The sequence below is a fragment of the Sciurus vulgaris genome, assembly GCF_902686455.1.
Source record: "Sciurus vulgaris genome assembly, chromosome: 12".
Taxonomy (NCBI): domain Eukaryota; kingdom Metazoa; phylum Chordata; class Mammalia; order Rodentia; family Sciuridae; genus Sciurus; species Sciurus vulgaris.
In genome coordinates this window covers 52,074,518-52,091,182 of record NC_136473.1, presented here as the reverse complement: position 1 = coordinate 52,091,182, position 16,665 = coordinate 52,074,518, and the positions used below count along the sequence as shown (strand labels likewise).

At 35.9% G+C, this 16,665-nt stretch overlaps 1 protein-coding gene across 1 annotated transcript in view; it reads right to left on the bottom strand.

Moving 5' to 3' along the window:
- WDR64 (WD repeat domain 64) overlaps nt 1-16,665 on the bottom strand; it is a gene marked incomplete at its 5' end in the record, with an annotated part of 135,366 nt that overhangs the window by 80,848 nt on the left and 37,853 nt on the right. The window contains one exon of the mRNA XM_079106101.1: nt 3,730-3,809. Coding sequence (XP_078962227.1) covers nt 3,730-3,809 — 80 coding nt within the window. The remainder of the gene's footprint in view (nt 1-3,729; nt 3,810-16,665) is intronic.

Here is a 16,665-nt window from a genome sequence, read left to right as displayed (position 1 = left end):
GTATTAGTTTCTTGTTGGTCATGCTGTTAAATGTTTGATTGCTTTTGTGAAAGCTAGAAAACCTATAATTAATAAGTTTTCAAAGCCATAGAGCAGGATTTTATAATATAATGAACACTGAGTTTCATGAAATCATTTAAGTTCCAGAACTTTACTAAACACATTTCCCCCCCAGAAATGATTAAAATGCTAAGATTATATTAAAGCTGGCATTCTTAAAAGTTTTATTTTCTTTTAAGTGAGAATAAAGGGCTGTCCAAAGGACCTAGTTAAGATTAATGTGACAGCATCATATGATGATTATATTTTAAAAATTAAATCTCATTTTGGCCACATATTTAAGAACTGTTTTGTCAAAGGGTTTTTGTGTGTGGTGTTTGGGTTGAAATAGAATACTAAAATTTTTCCTAATAATAAAGACTTGCAGTGGTAGGGGCAGAATCTAGTTGTTTGATTTTTAGGTATTGTTTTTGTTTGGAACTGGAATGTTCCCCAATGTGCTAAAGGCTTAGTTCACAGCCTGTGATGCTATTGGGAGGTGGTGGAACTTTTAATAGGTGAGTCCTCGTTGGAGGAAGTAAGGTCATTGGAATCATATCCTTGAAGAGGATATTGGGATCCTAGACCCTTCCTGTCTCTTTCTTTGCTCCCTGGTTGCCATGAGGTGAACAGCTTCCTCTGCCGCATGTTCCCTCCGTGACATACTGAGCCCCACAAGCCCAAACCAACAGCCCAAGTGACCAGTGACTGAAATCTCTGAAACAATGAGCCAAAAAGACATTCATCCTCCTTTTAAATTGATTCTCTCAGGTATTCTGTCACAGTGATAGAAAGCCAACTGATAGGATCATGTTTGGTGCTCCATCTCCACAATGCTACACAACCTTCTTTCATCTCTCGGAGCACCCACCACCTCTTTGTCTTGTAGTCCAGGTCAGAAAATGTGTCCACTTCCATTGCAGATGGTAGGTCAAACATCTCACTTCTTTTCTAAAAATACATAAATCTAGCACTTGTTCCTTTGTGTTCTAGACCTTGGTTTGGGGAGAGGGGTGGACTCTTTAACTCATCATCATAATTAGTACAGTTTAGAGATTTGGATTCCTGTGTGTTCTTAGAATCATCACCATCAAGTTTCAGGAAACTTGCTCCCAGGCCAAGTCATAACTCCCATATGCTACTTTGCAGACTTCTTATCCATATGTTTTCCTTTCTTTTCTTGATGTCCTTAATTGAATTTTAAAAGTTTGTGGCCATTAATGCTTTGTTTTTCTGAGTGAAAGCAATAACTATATATTAGAATAACATTTAATTAACAAACTGGGTCCCAGATTTTCCAAAAGATATTTTTAGTTTACCTTCCTATGAACAGGCAGTTTTTTGAAAATTGTAACCATAGTATTTTAGGTCAGAAGGATCTTTGAATGGATGTAGTTCAATTTCCTGATTGAGGAAAATAAGCAACAGGGAGTCATTAAATTATTGTTGAAAATTATACAGTTTATTAGTGGCCAAGCTATGACTAAACTTATGAATAAGTTTATGACTAAACTTTTAACTTCTAGTACATTGTTTTTATTTGTTTTGCTATCCAAAAGAATTGCATGTTATTTTTATGATGATATTTGAACTATAACGTAATTTCAAGTAAGCATTGTAGAAGAGCACAAATTTAAATATTAACTTTGAATTCATAGTATACGTGAAAAAAAAAATAGCTTTGTGCTCTCATGGGAGACTACCTAGCCCTGAAGTAGGAGCTTAGCTGTCTTTATACTTTATATTTTGCAAAATAGGCACTTCAGGGGTGAGGCAGCTAACTGTAGGTAGGAACCAGGCATTGCCTGTCATATATGGTTGGGAATAAGAATTGAAGGGATCTTAACATGGAAGGGACCAATAGCACTCACTCAATTAACACATTGGTTCCTCTTTAATGGATATTTTTGCTCTAAAGTCTGTAGGCAAATGATATATTTACTGAATTTTATTTATTTATTTTTTTAATGACAAGAGTTTTTTTTTTTTTTTTAACTTTTCTATTCTTCCCCTTTTTAAACTTCAGTTTTCCAATACAGGACATTTTCTTGATGTTTCTTTCTTTGTATTTCTGCTTTGCTCACTTGGATCTTTTAAGTCTCTTTACCTGTAAAGTGTGTTCATCTTCCCCTCCTGCAGGCAGCCTGGGATCCTCAACACCCCTCCTCTCCAACCAGATCTTTTCCCATCAAGAAAAGGAATGTCCTCTTAGATGTCTGATTAACATTTGGCCTTTAGTTCAAAATTGAGCTTTTGTTTGCTTAGATGGAAAATCCACCGAAGCATCTTCTTTCTCATTTGTATGCCACTATGAACACAGTGATGTTCTTCCATTTCCCAACTTACAAAATTGTAGTTGGCTGATCTTTTTTTCTAATCCACAATATCATTCTGCATGAATGACCTTATGAATCTCTTATTTCCAATGTGTTACTTTTTGTTTTGTTTTGTTTTGATTTGTTTTTGTTTTTGATTTGTTGGTTTTGGGGAATGAACTAAGGGTCTCACTCATGATAAACATGCACTTTACCATGAAGCTCCACCTCTGGACCCACTTCCAGTGTCTTTGAAACTGGCTCTTTCTTTTCTTTTTGCAAGATACCTGTAATATTTAGACCCTCTCCATCTCATTCATGATATTGGTAACAGCCTTCTAATCACAATCTCAGATTTCTTTATTCCAACAAAACCTTCACACATCTGCCAAAATAATTTTGCCTGTGTTAGAAGTGGATTGAATGGATATTTATTGAGAACTTACTATGTGCCAGTCATGTATTACCTCAATTAATCTCAAACACCACAGGATGTGTTTTTTCTTACCATTAGTATTATTATTAGCAAACATATATTGAGAGAGAGAGAGAGTGTTTAAGTCCTCTACCTTTCCCCTGAAGCTTCTCATGTCAAGGTCTTTCCCCTCAATCTCAGAAGATGACCTTGTTTCCCAACTTCTACCTAATTACCACTAAATAGTTGGTATTAGAGGTTCTATTCTTGGCCCTCTTCACTGTTAACTCAAAGCCTTCGGCTCTTGATCTTTTTGGTCATGGAACTCTTTTAAGAATCTGACAAAACTTGGACTTTCTCCCCCAATATATGCACGTAAAGATACAAGAAACTTCAGCCAGGTGCAGTGAGTGGCATGTGCCGGTAATCCCAGTGGCTCAGGAGGCCAAGGTGTGAGGATTTCCAGTTCAAAGGCAGCCTTAGCCAAAGCAAGGCACTAAACAACTCACTGACACTCTGTCTCTAAATAAAATACAAAATGGGGCTGGGGATGTGGCTCCGTGGTCAAGTGCCCCTGAGTTCAATTTCCAGTACCAAAAAAAGAAAAGAAGATAAAATCTTCATTGTGCTCTAGGGAGCTCTAGGACTCTTAAAATCTAGGAACTTATGCTTTCATATGTAAAAATAGGTTTTTACATGGATTAAAGCTTTAAAAGTAAAACATAAAGCAAAACAATAAAAGAAAATTATAATAAAATACAGAAAATTTTGTTTCACTTATTCCTAGGCTAAGGAAAGCTTCTAAGTGTGCCATCAAGTCAAGAAGTCACACAGAAAGAGACAGATTTGACTTCATACAATTTTTTAAATTCCTTAAAAGGTTATTCCTAGCAATAAAATACAAGGAGAGCACTGTTTGCAAGGCAGAAAATCTCTCCATGATGTGAACTGTCCTCTTACCTCCAGTGACAATCACATTTGCTTTTATACAGTAGCAAAACGTATTTGCTCCTCTTGGCATGGCAAACTCTCTCACAGGCCTGGGAAACAAATAGAAGTAAGATGGATCTATTTTTCTTTATAAAACTAATTTCAACTTATAAATAAATTTTATTTAACAGACTCATTCCTAAATTGTAAATCCATTTGCCCACAGAAAATGTAAATAATGATTGACTCATTACTGATCTACAGAATCTACTTATTCCATGCAGTAGTTTGGACAAGTGTCCCCCAAAGGTCCATGTGGTATGGTGCCCAGCCCTTAGCATGATTGGGAGGTGGAGGAATCTTTAAGATGTGGAGAGTAATGGGAGGTCTTGTGGACATTGGGGCTGTGCCATTGAACTCCATACCCATCCTCTTCTCTTTGCTTCCTAGGTGCCATGAAGTGAACAGTTTGCTCCACCATAAGCTCCCACTATGATGCGCTGCCTTTCCATGGGTCCAAAAGCAATAGGTCAATCAACCATAGACTGAAACCTCCAAAATTGTGAGCCAAAATACACTTCTTTAAAAGTTTATTTACCTCAAGTATTTGTTACGCCATTTTTAGTCTACTGATGTAAGGAAACTGGTAGCTCATTGGATTTGGCCCTTAGGACATGATTTGCTAAATCTGGGCTTGAGATGCAAGTGCAGACCTATAATAGCTCCATCTCATCTCCTCAGTATTCGGATATTTTTTCCCTAATGCTTTTCAGTACATTTGTTAGTTCTTAGGGGAACAAGAAAAAAAGAATTAACATTTATTGAGCACTAACTGTGCCAGGCATCAAACCAGGCACTCATGTGAGTTAACTCAAGTACTTTTCTTAAGACTGGAAGCAAGCTATGTTCATTCCCATTCACAAACGGGAAATTTCAGGCTAAGAAGAGCGAATGGTAATGTGTTTAATGGTCACATAGCTAGTGAATGCTGGAACAGGTGCCAATTCTGTCTAGCTCCAAAGAAGTCCTATGGAAGGGCACTACTTCTTTCCAACATAAGCTGCCTCTGAGTTGGGTGACTAATGAAAAGAAGTGCTGAGTAGTTAATTGCTCATCTCTTGGAAACTGTCAAGCTATCAAAGGGTTAAAGGTTCAACTTATGTGTTACAACAGGCCAATATGTTCCATATAGCTTAATTAATTGAAGATGTTCATTTTCTTCCTGGTATGAAGCTCCATTTCTGAAATTTCCATAAAAAATTATAACCAGAATGGTAATTGCTTCTGAAACGGAAAATTTTTTTTGAGAGAGAATCTTTCTTCTGCCTTTTTGGGAGTTGTGCTGGATCCGATTTTAACAGCTGGCCAATTATGTGTTTGTATAAATGCAGTTTCATCTGGCTCAACTTGAAACTCATTATAGGAAATTGCAGAAATGGGAACATGTTAAGTATGGAAAGGAAAGCAACCCAACTCTCATTCTACTGAGATGATTTTCCAATGGCCATGGCAGTTCAGGAAAACATGATTATGCTGTACACTCAAGAAACCTCTTCAGTTTCTAGATTTAGAAAGAGAGTGGTCCAAGTGAGGAAGTCACTGAAAAGCTCAGTCGGAATCTGGCTGATCAGATCAATGATCACTGTTTGCTGAGGTTGTCTGAGTATTTTTGTCTCACAGTTTCCTGACTCTCAGCTGCTTTTATCACCAACAAATTGCAAGAGATAGGGTAAACACTAGGAAGCTTAGCATTGGTCTCAAAAACAGACTCCAAACTCTTGCAAAACAGATGCTCTTTGGAGCAAAGACTAGAATGTACTAGTTAGTTAGAAAATTAAACCTTCTAGATGATCTAAGTGTTCGTAACTATGAAGTAGTAAATATATGGAACACTATGAATGGTAAGAATTTAAATTCCCTACAAAATCATTACATAATTAAAAATATGCACTTTAAAGGAAACATATAAACCAAAAGATGCATTAAACCAAATAGAATGGCTGTCACCTGCTCCCGCCCCATGTATGAATGGAATGGAGTAAAGAATAAAAAGGAGTAAAATAAGATAAGAATAGTAGGAGAGCATGATTAACTCAACTCTGTTCTTGAAACCACACACACACACACACACACACACACACACACACAAATTAGATTTGTCTGGAATCATATTAGTTGAAGGGCATATTTTTCTCTACAAAAAGTGGTAGGTATTTAAAAGTGAGATGAAATATCTATACATATGTATTTCTACCTCATTTAAAAAAATGTTTCTACCTCATTTAAAACTTAATACAAAGATTGACAACCTCACTGACAGATCCTAACACTTGGAAAAAGGGAATATGGAAACCATCATCACTTGTTTCCAAAGGAAAACAGAGTTCTTTCCCCCGAACAGTGTTGGAGTATTTATTATTCTTGTGGGTTTTGACAGCACATGGAGCTCAAAGTCTTTTTTTAAAAATTCTATTCTTCATGAAAAGGCTTAAACAAGTATAAGCAAACAATAATACTCTCAACTGTTACAGCATTTTATACTTTTCAAAGCACTGTCGCCCATCTTAGCTTATTTGAGCACCACAAAATTCTGTGGGATAATAAAGTTAAGACTTTCCATTTATAAATGAGGGTATTAAGGTTCAAATAACTTAAGAAACATGCCCTAGCTTATGTGCCCAACACATAAGTGGCAGAAATGGCATTAGAATTCATTTGTTATCCCACAAATTTATTCCTTCACTCACATTCTATCTTGCTAAATAGTACCATGTAACACTCTTCCCAACCAGAAGCCTGACAGTCACCTGCAGCACGCACATTCTCCTCTCGGTTTTTGTGAGTCTTTCTTCGCCTCATGCACATCTCTGCTGAAACTTTGTCTCCTCTTGACCAGCCAACATAACATATTGTCTCCAATCTTTCTCCATCCTCATTCATTTCCATTATGCAATCACCTGAGTTTGTGTTACTTGTTTATTTGTTCATTATGTCTCCCACCAGAACATGAGCTCCATGAGAACAGAGAGCTAGTGGGTTATTTTGTACCATTATATCACTATTTGGGACAGTTAATTTCTGGTCTTTCATAGATGCAATAAAAATTGTTGAGAATAAAAAAATGAAACAGTTCCCTCTCATCCAGTAGGTAACTAATTCTTCTCATGGAGTGGGTTACTGATTCTTATAAATCAGGCAAGAATCTGTTCTCTCTTCATCTTTACTTTCACTGGTTAAGTTAAAATCCCCATCTTCTGAAGTGTAGCATACCTTCCCTAATTGTCCTCCCTCATTTTCATTTGTCTTTTCCTAATCTGTTTTTCCACCTTGATACTAAACACACGTTATCATTTTCCATTTAAAGTATTCAGTGGTTTCCTATAGCTTTTGTTTTTAAATTCCAATTCTCTATCATGATATTTTCAAGTCTGGTTTGTCTAGCCTCATTTTCCTCTACTCTTCTTCTCTCAGAGCTCCAATCCCATCAACCACTGACAACTTCTAGAACTCACCTTCTTCTTTTTCACTTCCATACTTTGCAAGTGCCATTTCTTTAATGTGTCTATTCGTCTACTGCACTGCCTTTTAATTGCTTTGCCTGGGTAACCCTTACCAGTTCTCTAATACTCAGCATGTGTGACGGCTCCTTCAGGAAGCCTTCCCTGATTTTTCTCCCCCCACAGTCCTACCTGAAGATGCCCCTGGCGTTCTTTTCTGCTCCCATATTCCTTTCTTGCATCTACATCAAGGCACTCTTGTCTTTTGTGGGAATCATTTATTTGTTTTCTCTCTCATTAGGCATAAAATCAAGGACCTGGTCTTATCATCTTTAAATTCTCAGCACCTAACATGGTTCCGCAAACAATATGAATTTGCTCAAAATATGAATATTCAGATTCTTGCTCTAGAACTTATTTTGGGAGTCATCTAATGTAGACTTTTTCAAATTATGAAACAATCATAAAGAGAATGTTGGATATGTGAATAAATAATTTTAGTGTCTTGCAGAGACGCACCCTAAAACATAATTAACTTGCAATAGTACAAAAATTGAGACATGAAAGAGGTGTCAAACCTAGTCCTGAAAGGGAGGAGTTGGAGAAAGGTTGGATAAATTCCTGGGAACCGGTATTATCTGATCCTTAATGGGTCATGGAAGTGGGGGAAAAGGAAGAAGGCCCCAAACATGCACAAAGTCCCCTCATGGGGTATGAAGGAAGCAGCAACAAGTTCAGATTTATAAGTCACTAATTTCAAGGAAATGAGAGATAAGATTAAGGGGATAGTTTGCAGGGGCCAGATCACACAGATGTGCTCTCTGCAGAGAATAGAGATAAGTGAAAAGTATTGAGATGGCTAGATGTCATCGTCAGGAAAACATGCTGAAAGATTAGCGGACAGTAGTTTTGACAGCAGTAAAACTAAAGCAAGAGACCAATTGAAGACAAGAGCCTGGAGAGTGGGAGGGATAGAAACAAAGAATATAAGACCAATTCAGCGAGTGTTTATGAGGTAATGTAGACAAATGGGTTATCAATGGTTTGTGGGGGTTGAGGGTGAAGAGTCATGTGAGGTTATCAAATTTCAGGCTAGAGTGCTAGATGTATCATGCTGTCACCAGACAAAATACAATATACTGTAGTATGTATATATTGAGAGGTAGGGTAAGTTCATTTCAAATATGGTCATATGAGTTTGAAGCGCTATGAGATATCCAGGTGGAGATGGTGAGCAGGTATACTTACATACAAACTTCAAGATAGCTTGGGTTTCACCAATACCAAGAAGAGCATAGAAAGTAAGACAAAATGTTGACTATGGAGAGAACTCTTGAAAATGCCACTATTTAATGCAGGCACACACAAAAAACAAGGAAAAAGAATAAACACTAGGTAAGACGCAAGGAGAAAATCACTTTCAAGAAGCCAGGAGGAGTTGCTACTTGAGTAAGATGAGTAATGCTGATGCCCCAAGGCAAACTTATTCCACAGAACCGGATGGGGAGAAGCTATGTTAGAAAGGATCATGGAGGAAATGAACAACATCAAGGAAGGGGAGGCAGTTCATGCAGAGTCCTTTCCAAAAGTTAGAGAAGTAAGGGAAGAAAAGGAATAGCATAGTCATTGGGAAGATATTGTAGACCAAGGAATGACTTAATGAGATTGGAAGAGGCTTCATCATTATAGGTTGAAAATAAGGAGAGTGGGAGAAACCAATATGGCATGATCCTGGAGAAAATAGAAGGAGTTGAACACAAGGAGGGTTTTGATACCTCAATCTCTAAACAAAAACAAAAGTAGTAAAGATAGGTGTGACCAGAGACGATTTTGGAAGGTATTGGAGAATTCCTCTTGAGGTCTCAAGGTTTTGTGTCATAGAGGAAGGCAAGACATCAGTGGGGAGTGGAAGGTGCTAAAGTCCAGAATAGGTACTGAGGGGATGGAAGGTAAAATAGACCAGAAGTGTGTAAATGGAGTGTAGGCTCAGACTCTGCTCAGCAGCAGAATGGAGGTGTTCCTGCTTGGTGAGTAGGCAGGCAGGGATTGAGGGCAAAGAAGAATGCTGACATGAGCTCAGATGCAGGTGGGTAAGGAGGAAAGAGAGAGAGGACAAGGAGAAGACTGCATACAACTGAGAGAGCCAGGTATTGGAGACCTCAATGAGATCATTGGGGGATTTAGTGGGAATGAAAGCATTCAAGAGCTCATAAGGTAAGGCACAGAGTCTCAGAGAGGGATACTGGAATTTCTGAAGGGATTTGTTCTAGGCGCTGTGAGTTAGTACTGCCAATGTTTTACTAATCCTTTTATTTCTATTTTAAAATGTCTGCATTGATACTAGGCAACTAACACCAATGTAAAGATACTCTAATTTAGGAAAGAAGAAATGAGCTATTTCGCCCATCTAAATGCAGATGACTTGGCATGTTTATTGTGGCTGCTGTAAATTTTCTTGTTAATGAAATCATTGCCAATTTTGCTTTTTTAGTCCCTTCTGCAAAATTACTTGTTATCTTTCTGAACATGCCAGAAGGCTATCACTTATCATCACTTTTTCTGAATTTATTTTATGCCTATGATCATAAACCATTCAGCTGGCCTTTAACACAATGATTTCCATTGTTAATTATCCTATATGATAGTTTGCTAGTAAAAGTTTAATACTCAGCTGGGGCCAAGGAAGGGAAAGGGTCATTACTTTCTGGTTTTCTGTTTGTTTATTTTGTGGTACTGGGGACTGACGCCCTGGGCCTCACACATATTAGGCAAACACTGAGCTATAGCCTTGGTCCTTTAAAAAACTTATTTTGAGGCAGGGTCTCACTAAGTTGCCCAGGCGGGCCTCCAACTTGCAATCCTCCTGTCTCAGCCTCCAAGAAGCTGGGATTATAGGTGTGCACCACCATCCTGGTGTATTTGCTATTTTCCTTGGATTTTTTATTCCTACTATGGCCAATTTAACATCTTTGAACATGGAGTTGAGAAAAGATATTTAACTATACATCATTATGTAGGATTTCTAAGTTGTGGAGGATACAAAATGTGAAGATAAACAATAATAAATTAAAGTAAAATAAACGTGAAGTGAAGGGTTTGGGATAGTTGCTGCTTATATTTTTAATATAAATTTTGAATTTATAAATTTAATTTTTGTAATGGCAGTGGTTGACAACAGACTAGGCAGATTCAGAAATCTCAGCAAATCAGCTCTCATATGCTGATATGCACTGACTTCAACATATAGTTTTATGTCTGTATTTTTTGTTTTCCCACTTAGATTTTAAGCACTCAAAGGCAAAGGTCATGACTTAAATATATTTACTAATTATTTGTTAATAATTGATATGGATTCCTTAGAAAACTTGGAATAGAACCACCATTTGACCCAGCTATCCCACTCCTTGGCCTATGCTATACGCAAAGGACTTAAAATCAACATACTACAAAGATGCAGCTACATTAATGTTCATAGCTGCTCAATTCACAACAGCCAGATTGTGGAACCAACCTAGATGCCCTTCAGTTGATGAATGGATAAAGAAACTGTGAGATACACGCACACACACACACACAGCGGAATATTACTCAGCCATAAAGAAGAATAAAATTATGGCATTTCCAGGCAAATGGATGAAGTTGGAGAATATCATGCTAAGTGAGATAAGCCAATCCCAAAAAACCAAAGTACAAATGATCTCGCTGATAAGCAGATGATGATACATAATGGGGGGTGGGAGGGAGGCAAGAATGGAGGAAGGAGGGACTTTATAGAGGGAAAAGAGGGGTGGGAGGGGTGGGGGGAAGGAAAATAACAGAATGAATCAAACATCATTACCCTATGTAAATGTATGATTACACAAATGGTACACCTCTTCTTCATGTACAACCAGAAAAACAAGTTGTACCCCATTTGTTTACAATAAAATAATAATTGATATGTTTCTGGATTAAAGGTTAAACTACTGTACCCATTACTACAGTATCCATTACTAGTTGCCACCTTATCTATTTTAATTATCCTCCTCAATATGTACTGGATACATTTATACTGGTAAAATTGTTGTATGTTAGTGTACCTTGGAAAAGAAAACTATTTAGATGTTGAAGTAGAATATATGTCTTTTATAGGCCCACAGGACATATTGTACTTGTATGTTTTCCCAACGCTTCTCTTTGGTTATGAATGTATCATGAATTGGCTGCAGAGTATAAAATCAAACTGAATATAAAGTTGCATCTATTTCTTAATTAAATGTTTCAGAAATGCACTTCTTTAAAATGTCATTATGTTACTCATTAGCAGTTAATTACATTACTGAAACTCTGCAATTAATTATGCCATATAAATGACATTTGTGGAATCAGATCTAGTGTCAAGAAATGAAACTATTTTTAACTTACTGTGAAAATTTAATTCATCTTTCAGTGCAATGTATTATATACCAACATAAACATTTTCAGCTTTTTCTAAATGAGGAGAAAATGTACAATTTTCAAAAAAATGTAGTCAGTCATCTTAGAGATGTGATATTCTGTTCTTCTATTAAATATCTAATTGTTATTCCATTGTTTAAATTAAAACCATGTAATTTAAGGAAATTCTGCCTTTTGATAAGCAAAGTGTATTTTTTTTTCTTTTCCATTTTTTTGCAGATGTTATTTAATAACATAGCTCAAGAGATCTAGACGGCATCGTTGTATTTTGTTAAGGGGATAAATGACTATCATTTTTTCTTAGTACTGCTTTACACTAAGTATGAAGGGTAAAGAAGCCAAGTCCTACCTAAGTCTTAATTTATTTCAACATTCATTGTTTGCATAGAAAAGGTGCAGAAAATTCAATTTTAAAAGTTCTTTGTATTTTTGGGGTAACAGTTCTTTATCAGATATGTCATTTGCAAATATTTTTTCCCAGTCTGTGGCATGTCTTCTCATTCTCTTGACAGCATCTTTCAAAAGGCAGGAGTTTTTTTCATGTCAATCATGGATCACACTACCAGTGTTATCAGGTATTTGTTCTTTACTGTTATTGTAAAATATTTTCAATTGTTTCATTTTTCCAATTTAATTCTCTGTGAGTTGCTAACAGTGTTAAATGTAATGTAAATAAATGATGACTTTGAAAGGGATATCTCTTCCTGTCATCTCACAACATCTGCAAGTTTATTTTGCTTTAAATAACGGTTTATAATATTTTATTGACAAAAAAGAAAAGAGAGCAGAAGGTTTTTATTTTAATAAAGTCCAGCTTATCAATTATTTTTAATGGATCACACCTTTGATGTTGTGTCTAAAGAGTCGCCATACCATAGTCACCTAGATTTTCTTCTGTTATCTTCTAGGAATTATAAAGTTTTGCATTTTACACTTAGGACTACCTTCTAGTTAGTGTTAATTTTTATGAAAGGAGTAAAGTCTGTGTCTAGATTGTTTCTGCATGTAGATGTCCACTCGTTCTAGCACCATTTGTCCAAAAGTTCATCTGTGCTCCATTGGATTGTCTTTGCTTCTTTGTCAAAGATCAATCTATTTGCGTGGGGGCTATTTCTGGGTTTGCTATTGTTTCGCCAATCTAGTTGCATATGCTTTTGCCAATGCCACACTGTCTTGACACCCACAGCTCTGTAGTGAAGGTGGTAGTTCTCTTGAAGTCAGGGAGTGTCAGCCCTCTGTCTTTGTTCTTCAATATTGTGTTGTCAAGTCTGTCTTTTGCTTCACCATATAAACTTTCAAATTAGTTTGTTGAGATCCACAAAATAATTTATTGAGGTTTTGATTGGAATAGCATGGACAATATAGACCAAGATATTAAAAATTGACCTCTTGATGATATTGAGTTTTCCTGTCTATGAACACAGAATATCTCTCCATTTATATGGTTCTTCTTTATTTCATCAAAGTTTTATAGTTTTCCTCATTCAAATCTTGCATTTATTTTGTTAGACTTATTTAGGTATTTTGTTCTTTTAGATGCTAGTGTAAATAGTATTGTGTTTTTAATTTCAAATTCTTTTTCTTTATTATAATATAGAAAAATGATTGACTTTTGTATATTAACTTTATATTATGCCAACTTGCTTCAATTGCTTATTAGTTCTAAGAGTTTTCTGATTAATTCTTTTGGATTTTCTTCATAGATAAGCACATCATTTGTGAACAAAGTTTTTTTTTCTTTCCCAATCAGTAGGTATTTTTTGTTTCTTTTTTTTTTTTTTCTTGTCCTAATCCATTAACTAGGGTGTATAGATGTTAAAAAGGAATGGGGAGAGGGGATATCTTTGTCTTATTGCTGGACTTTATAAGAAAGCTTCTAGTTTCTTACCATTAACTAACACTAAGTAAGATGTTAGTTGTAGGTTCTTTGTAGATGTCATTTATCAAATTGAAAATATTCCTTCTATTGCTACCTTGCTGAGAGTTTTTATCTTGGTGTCAGATTTTGTCAAATTATTTTTCTGCATCTATTAGTATGACCATGTAATTTTTCTTCTGTAACCTATTGATATGGTGGATTACATTAGTTGATTTTTGAATGTTGAATTGGCTTGTATACCTGAGATAAATCCAACTTGGTCATTGTCTTGGTCAGCTCAGGCTGCTGTAACAAATGGCATAAGCAACAAACACTTGTTTCTCACAGTTTTTGGAGACTTAGAATCCAAAATCCAGGTGTCAACAGGGTCAGGTTCTGGTGAAGTCCCTCTTCCAAGTTGTAGATTGTTGTTTTCCCTTTGTATGCGTTCTCCTTTTATGCAGGAGGAAAACTTGGGAGTTCTCTGGATTCTGTTTTATAAGGGCACTAATTCCATTCATGATTGTTTTATCTTCATTATCTAAATTACCTACCAATGGTAGAATTTAAAAATATGAAATTTAAAGGAACACAAACATTCATCTATAATAGTCAAAATGTGTACTTCTTTTTCTACATTTTTGGATTTGATTTGCCACTTTTGAGGATTTTTGCCTTTATGTCTGGGAGAGATATTTGTTGTTAGCTTTATTTTCTCATAATGTCTGTCTGGATTGGGTATTAGGGTAACATTGGCCTTATAGAATTAGTGCAGAAGTGTTCCCTCTGCTTCTATTCTCCGTAAGAGATTGAATAGATTTAATTTCTCCTACATGTCTGATAGAATTCATCAATGAAACCATTGAGCTTGATGTTTTCTGTGGAAAGTTAATTAATATTTTCTTATATAAAATTAATAAATATAATTTTTAATTTAATTTTTATTTGTTCTTTTTAGTTATACATGACATTAGAATGTATTCTGACATATCATAATGGAGAATAACTTCTCATTTTGTGGTTGCACACGGTGCAGAGTTATACTGGTCATGTATTCATATATGAGCATAAGAAAGTTATGTCCAATTCATTCTACTGTCTTTCCTATTCCCATCCCCTCTCCCTTCTGCCGCCCCCACCCTCGCCCCCACTCCTCCCTGTCCAATCTGGTGAACATCCGTTCCACCTCCACCCTACTGTGAGTCAGCATCCGCATATCAAAGAGAATATTTGGTCTTTGGTTTTTGAGGGGTTGGCTTATTTCACTTAGTATGATAGTCTCTAGTTCCATTCATTTACGGCAAATGCCATAATTTCATTCTTCTTTATGGCTGAGTAATATTCCCTTGTGTATATGTAACACATTTTCTTTATACATTCCTCTATTGAAGGACACCTAGATTGGTTCCACAGCTTGGCTATGATTGGTTCATAGTAGCTTGGCTACTGTGAATTTAGCTGCTATAAACATTGATGTGGCTGTGTCACTGTATTATGCTGATTTTAAGTCCTCTGGGTTATATACTGAAGAGTTGGATAACTGGGTCAAATAGAGGTTCCATTCCAAGTTTTCTGAGGAATCTCCATACTGCTTTCCAGAGTGGTTTGTACCACATCCTCACCAACATTTATTGTTACTTGTATTCTTGATAATTGCCATTCTGACTGAAGTGAGATGAAATCTCAGTGTAGTTTTATTTTGTATTTCTCTAATTGCTAGTGATGTTGAATGTTTTTTCATGTAGTCATTGACCAATCATATTTCTTCTTCTGTGAAGTGCCTTTGATTCCATTTCTTTAGTAGGTATGGTCCTTTTAGATGTCTGTTTCTTCTTATGTGTTTTGGTGCATACACATTAAAATTGTTATGTCTTGTAGGAGAATTGACATCTTAATCACTAATTCCCTTCTTTTTCCCTGATAAGTTTCTTGTTCTAATGCTTCCCTGTCAGAATACACCTACTCCGATTTTCTTTTGATTAATAATATGGCACATTTTGTATTTTCTTTGTCTCTTTTTAATCTATATATGCCTTTATATTGAAAGTGTGTTTCTCATAAATTAAGACCCATAATTTGGGTCTTATTTTTTATCCCTCTGACAACTTCTTTCTCATAATTGGCGTATTCAGATTATTGACATTTAAAGAGTTTATTGATGTAATTGAATAGATATCTACTACATTTATTACTGTTTTTTATTTATTACCCTTACCCTTTGTTTCTTCAGGTTTGGGAAATTTTCTGATATTATTTTATTGAATAGGTTGTTCATTCCTTTGGTTTGTATCTCTGTGCCTTCCTCAATCCCAATAATTCTTAAATTTGGTCTTTTCATGATGTCCCATAGTTCTTGGAGATTCTGTTTCATGATTTCTTATTATCTTCTCTGTTTGGGCAACTTTATTTTCAAGATTAAATATTTTATCCTCGTTGTCTGAGGTTCTGTCTTCCAAGTGGTCTAGTCTTTTGGTGATGCTTTCCATTGAGTTTTTTATTTGGTTTATTGTTTCCTTCGTTTCAAGGATTTCCATTTGGGTTTTTCTGAGAATCTCTATCTCTGTGTTGAAATGATCTTTTGCTTCCTGCAGTTGCTCTTTCAGCTTATTGGTATTATCATTCATTGCCTGCATTTGTTCTCTAGTCTCATCCTTTGCTTCGCGAATCATCTTAATCATGTATAATCTGAAGTCCTTTTCTGACATTTCTTCTAACATACTGCCATTGGATTCTGTTACTATAGAATCTAGATTTGTTTGGATCATTTTCTTCCCTTGTTTTTTCATGTTGTTCATGTATCTTCCCCTCTAGCAGTGCAGATCTGGGGTATTGCAGATTTCCCCCTATAGGCTTACAGTGGCCCTATAGGTTTCCAAAACCCTTTCTTTAAGGGGAGATCAATGTTAGCAGTGCCCAATTCAGACACTATGCAATTCTAGACCAAATAGCCCCTATGAGGACAATAACAATATTGTCATAATAAACAGAATGAGTTCAAATATTATTTTCAGTAAAACAAACAGATTTGCAATAAGGTCTGCAGTTTCTAATGGAGGACAAAGAGGATGCAGAGGGATGTAGAATGTGGCTGTTAGTGGGATAAGAAAAGAATATGCAGAAGTTCTAGATAATAGAAAGGGTGAGAGTGTAATCAAAAGAAATTGGATGTTAGGA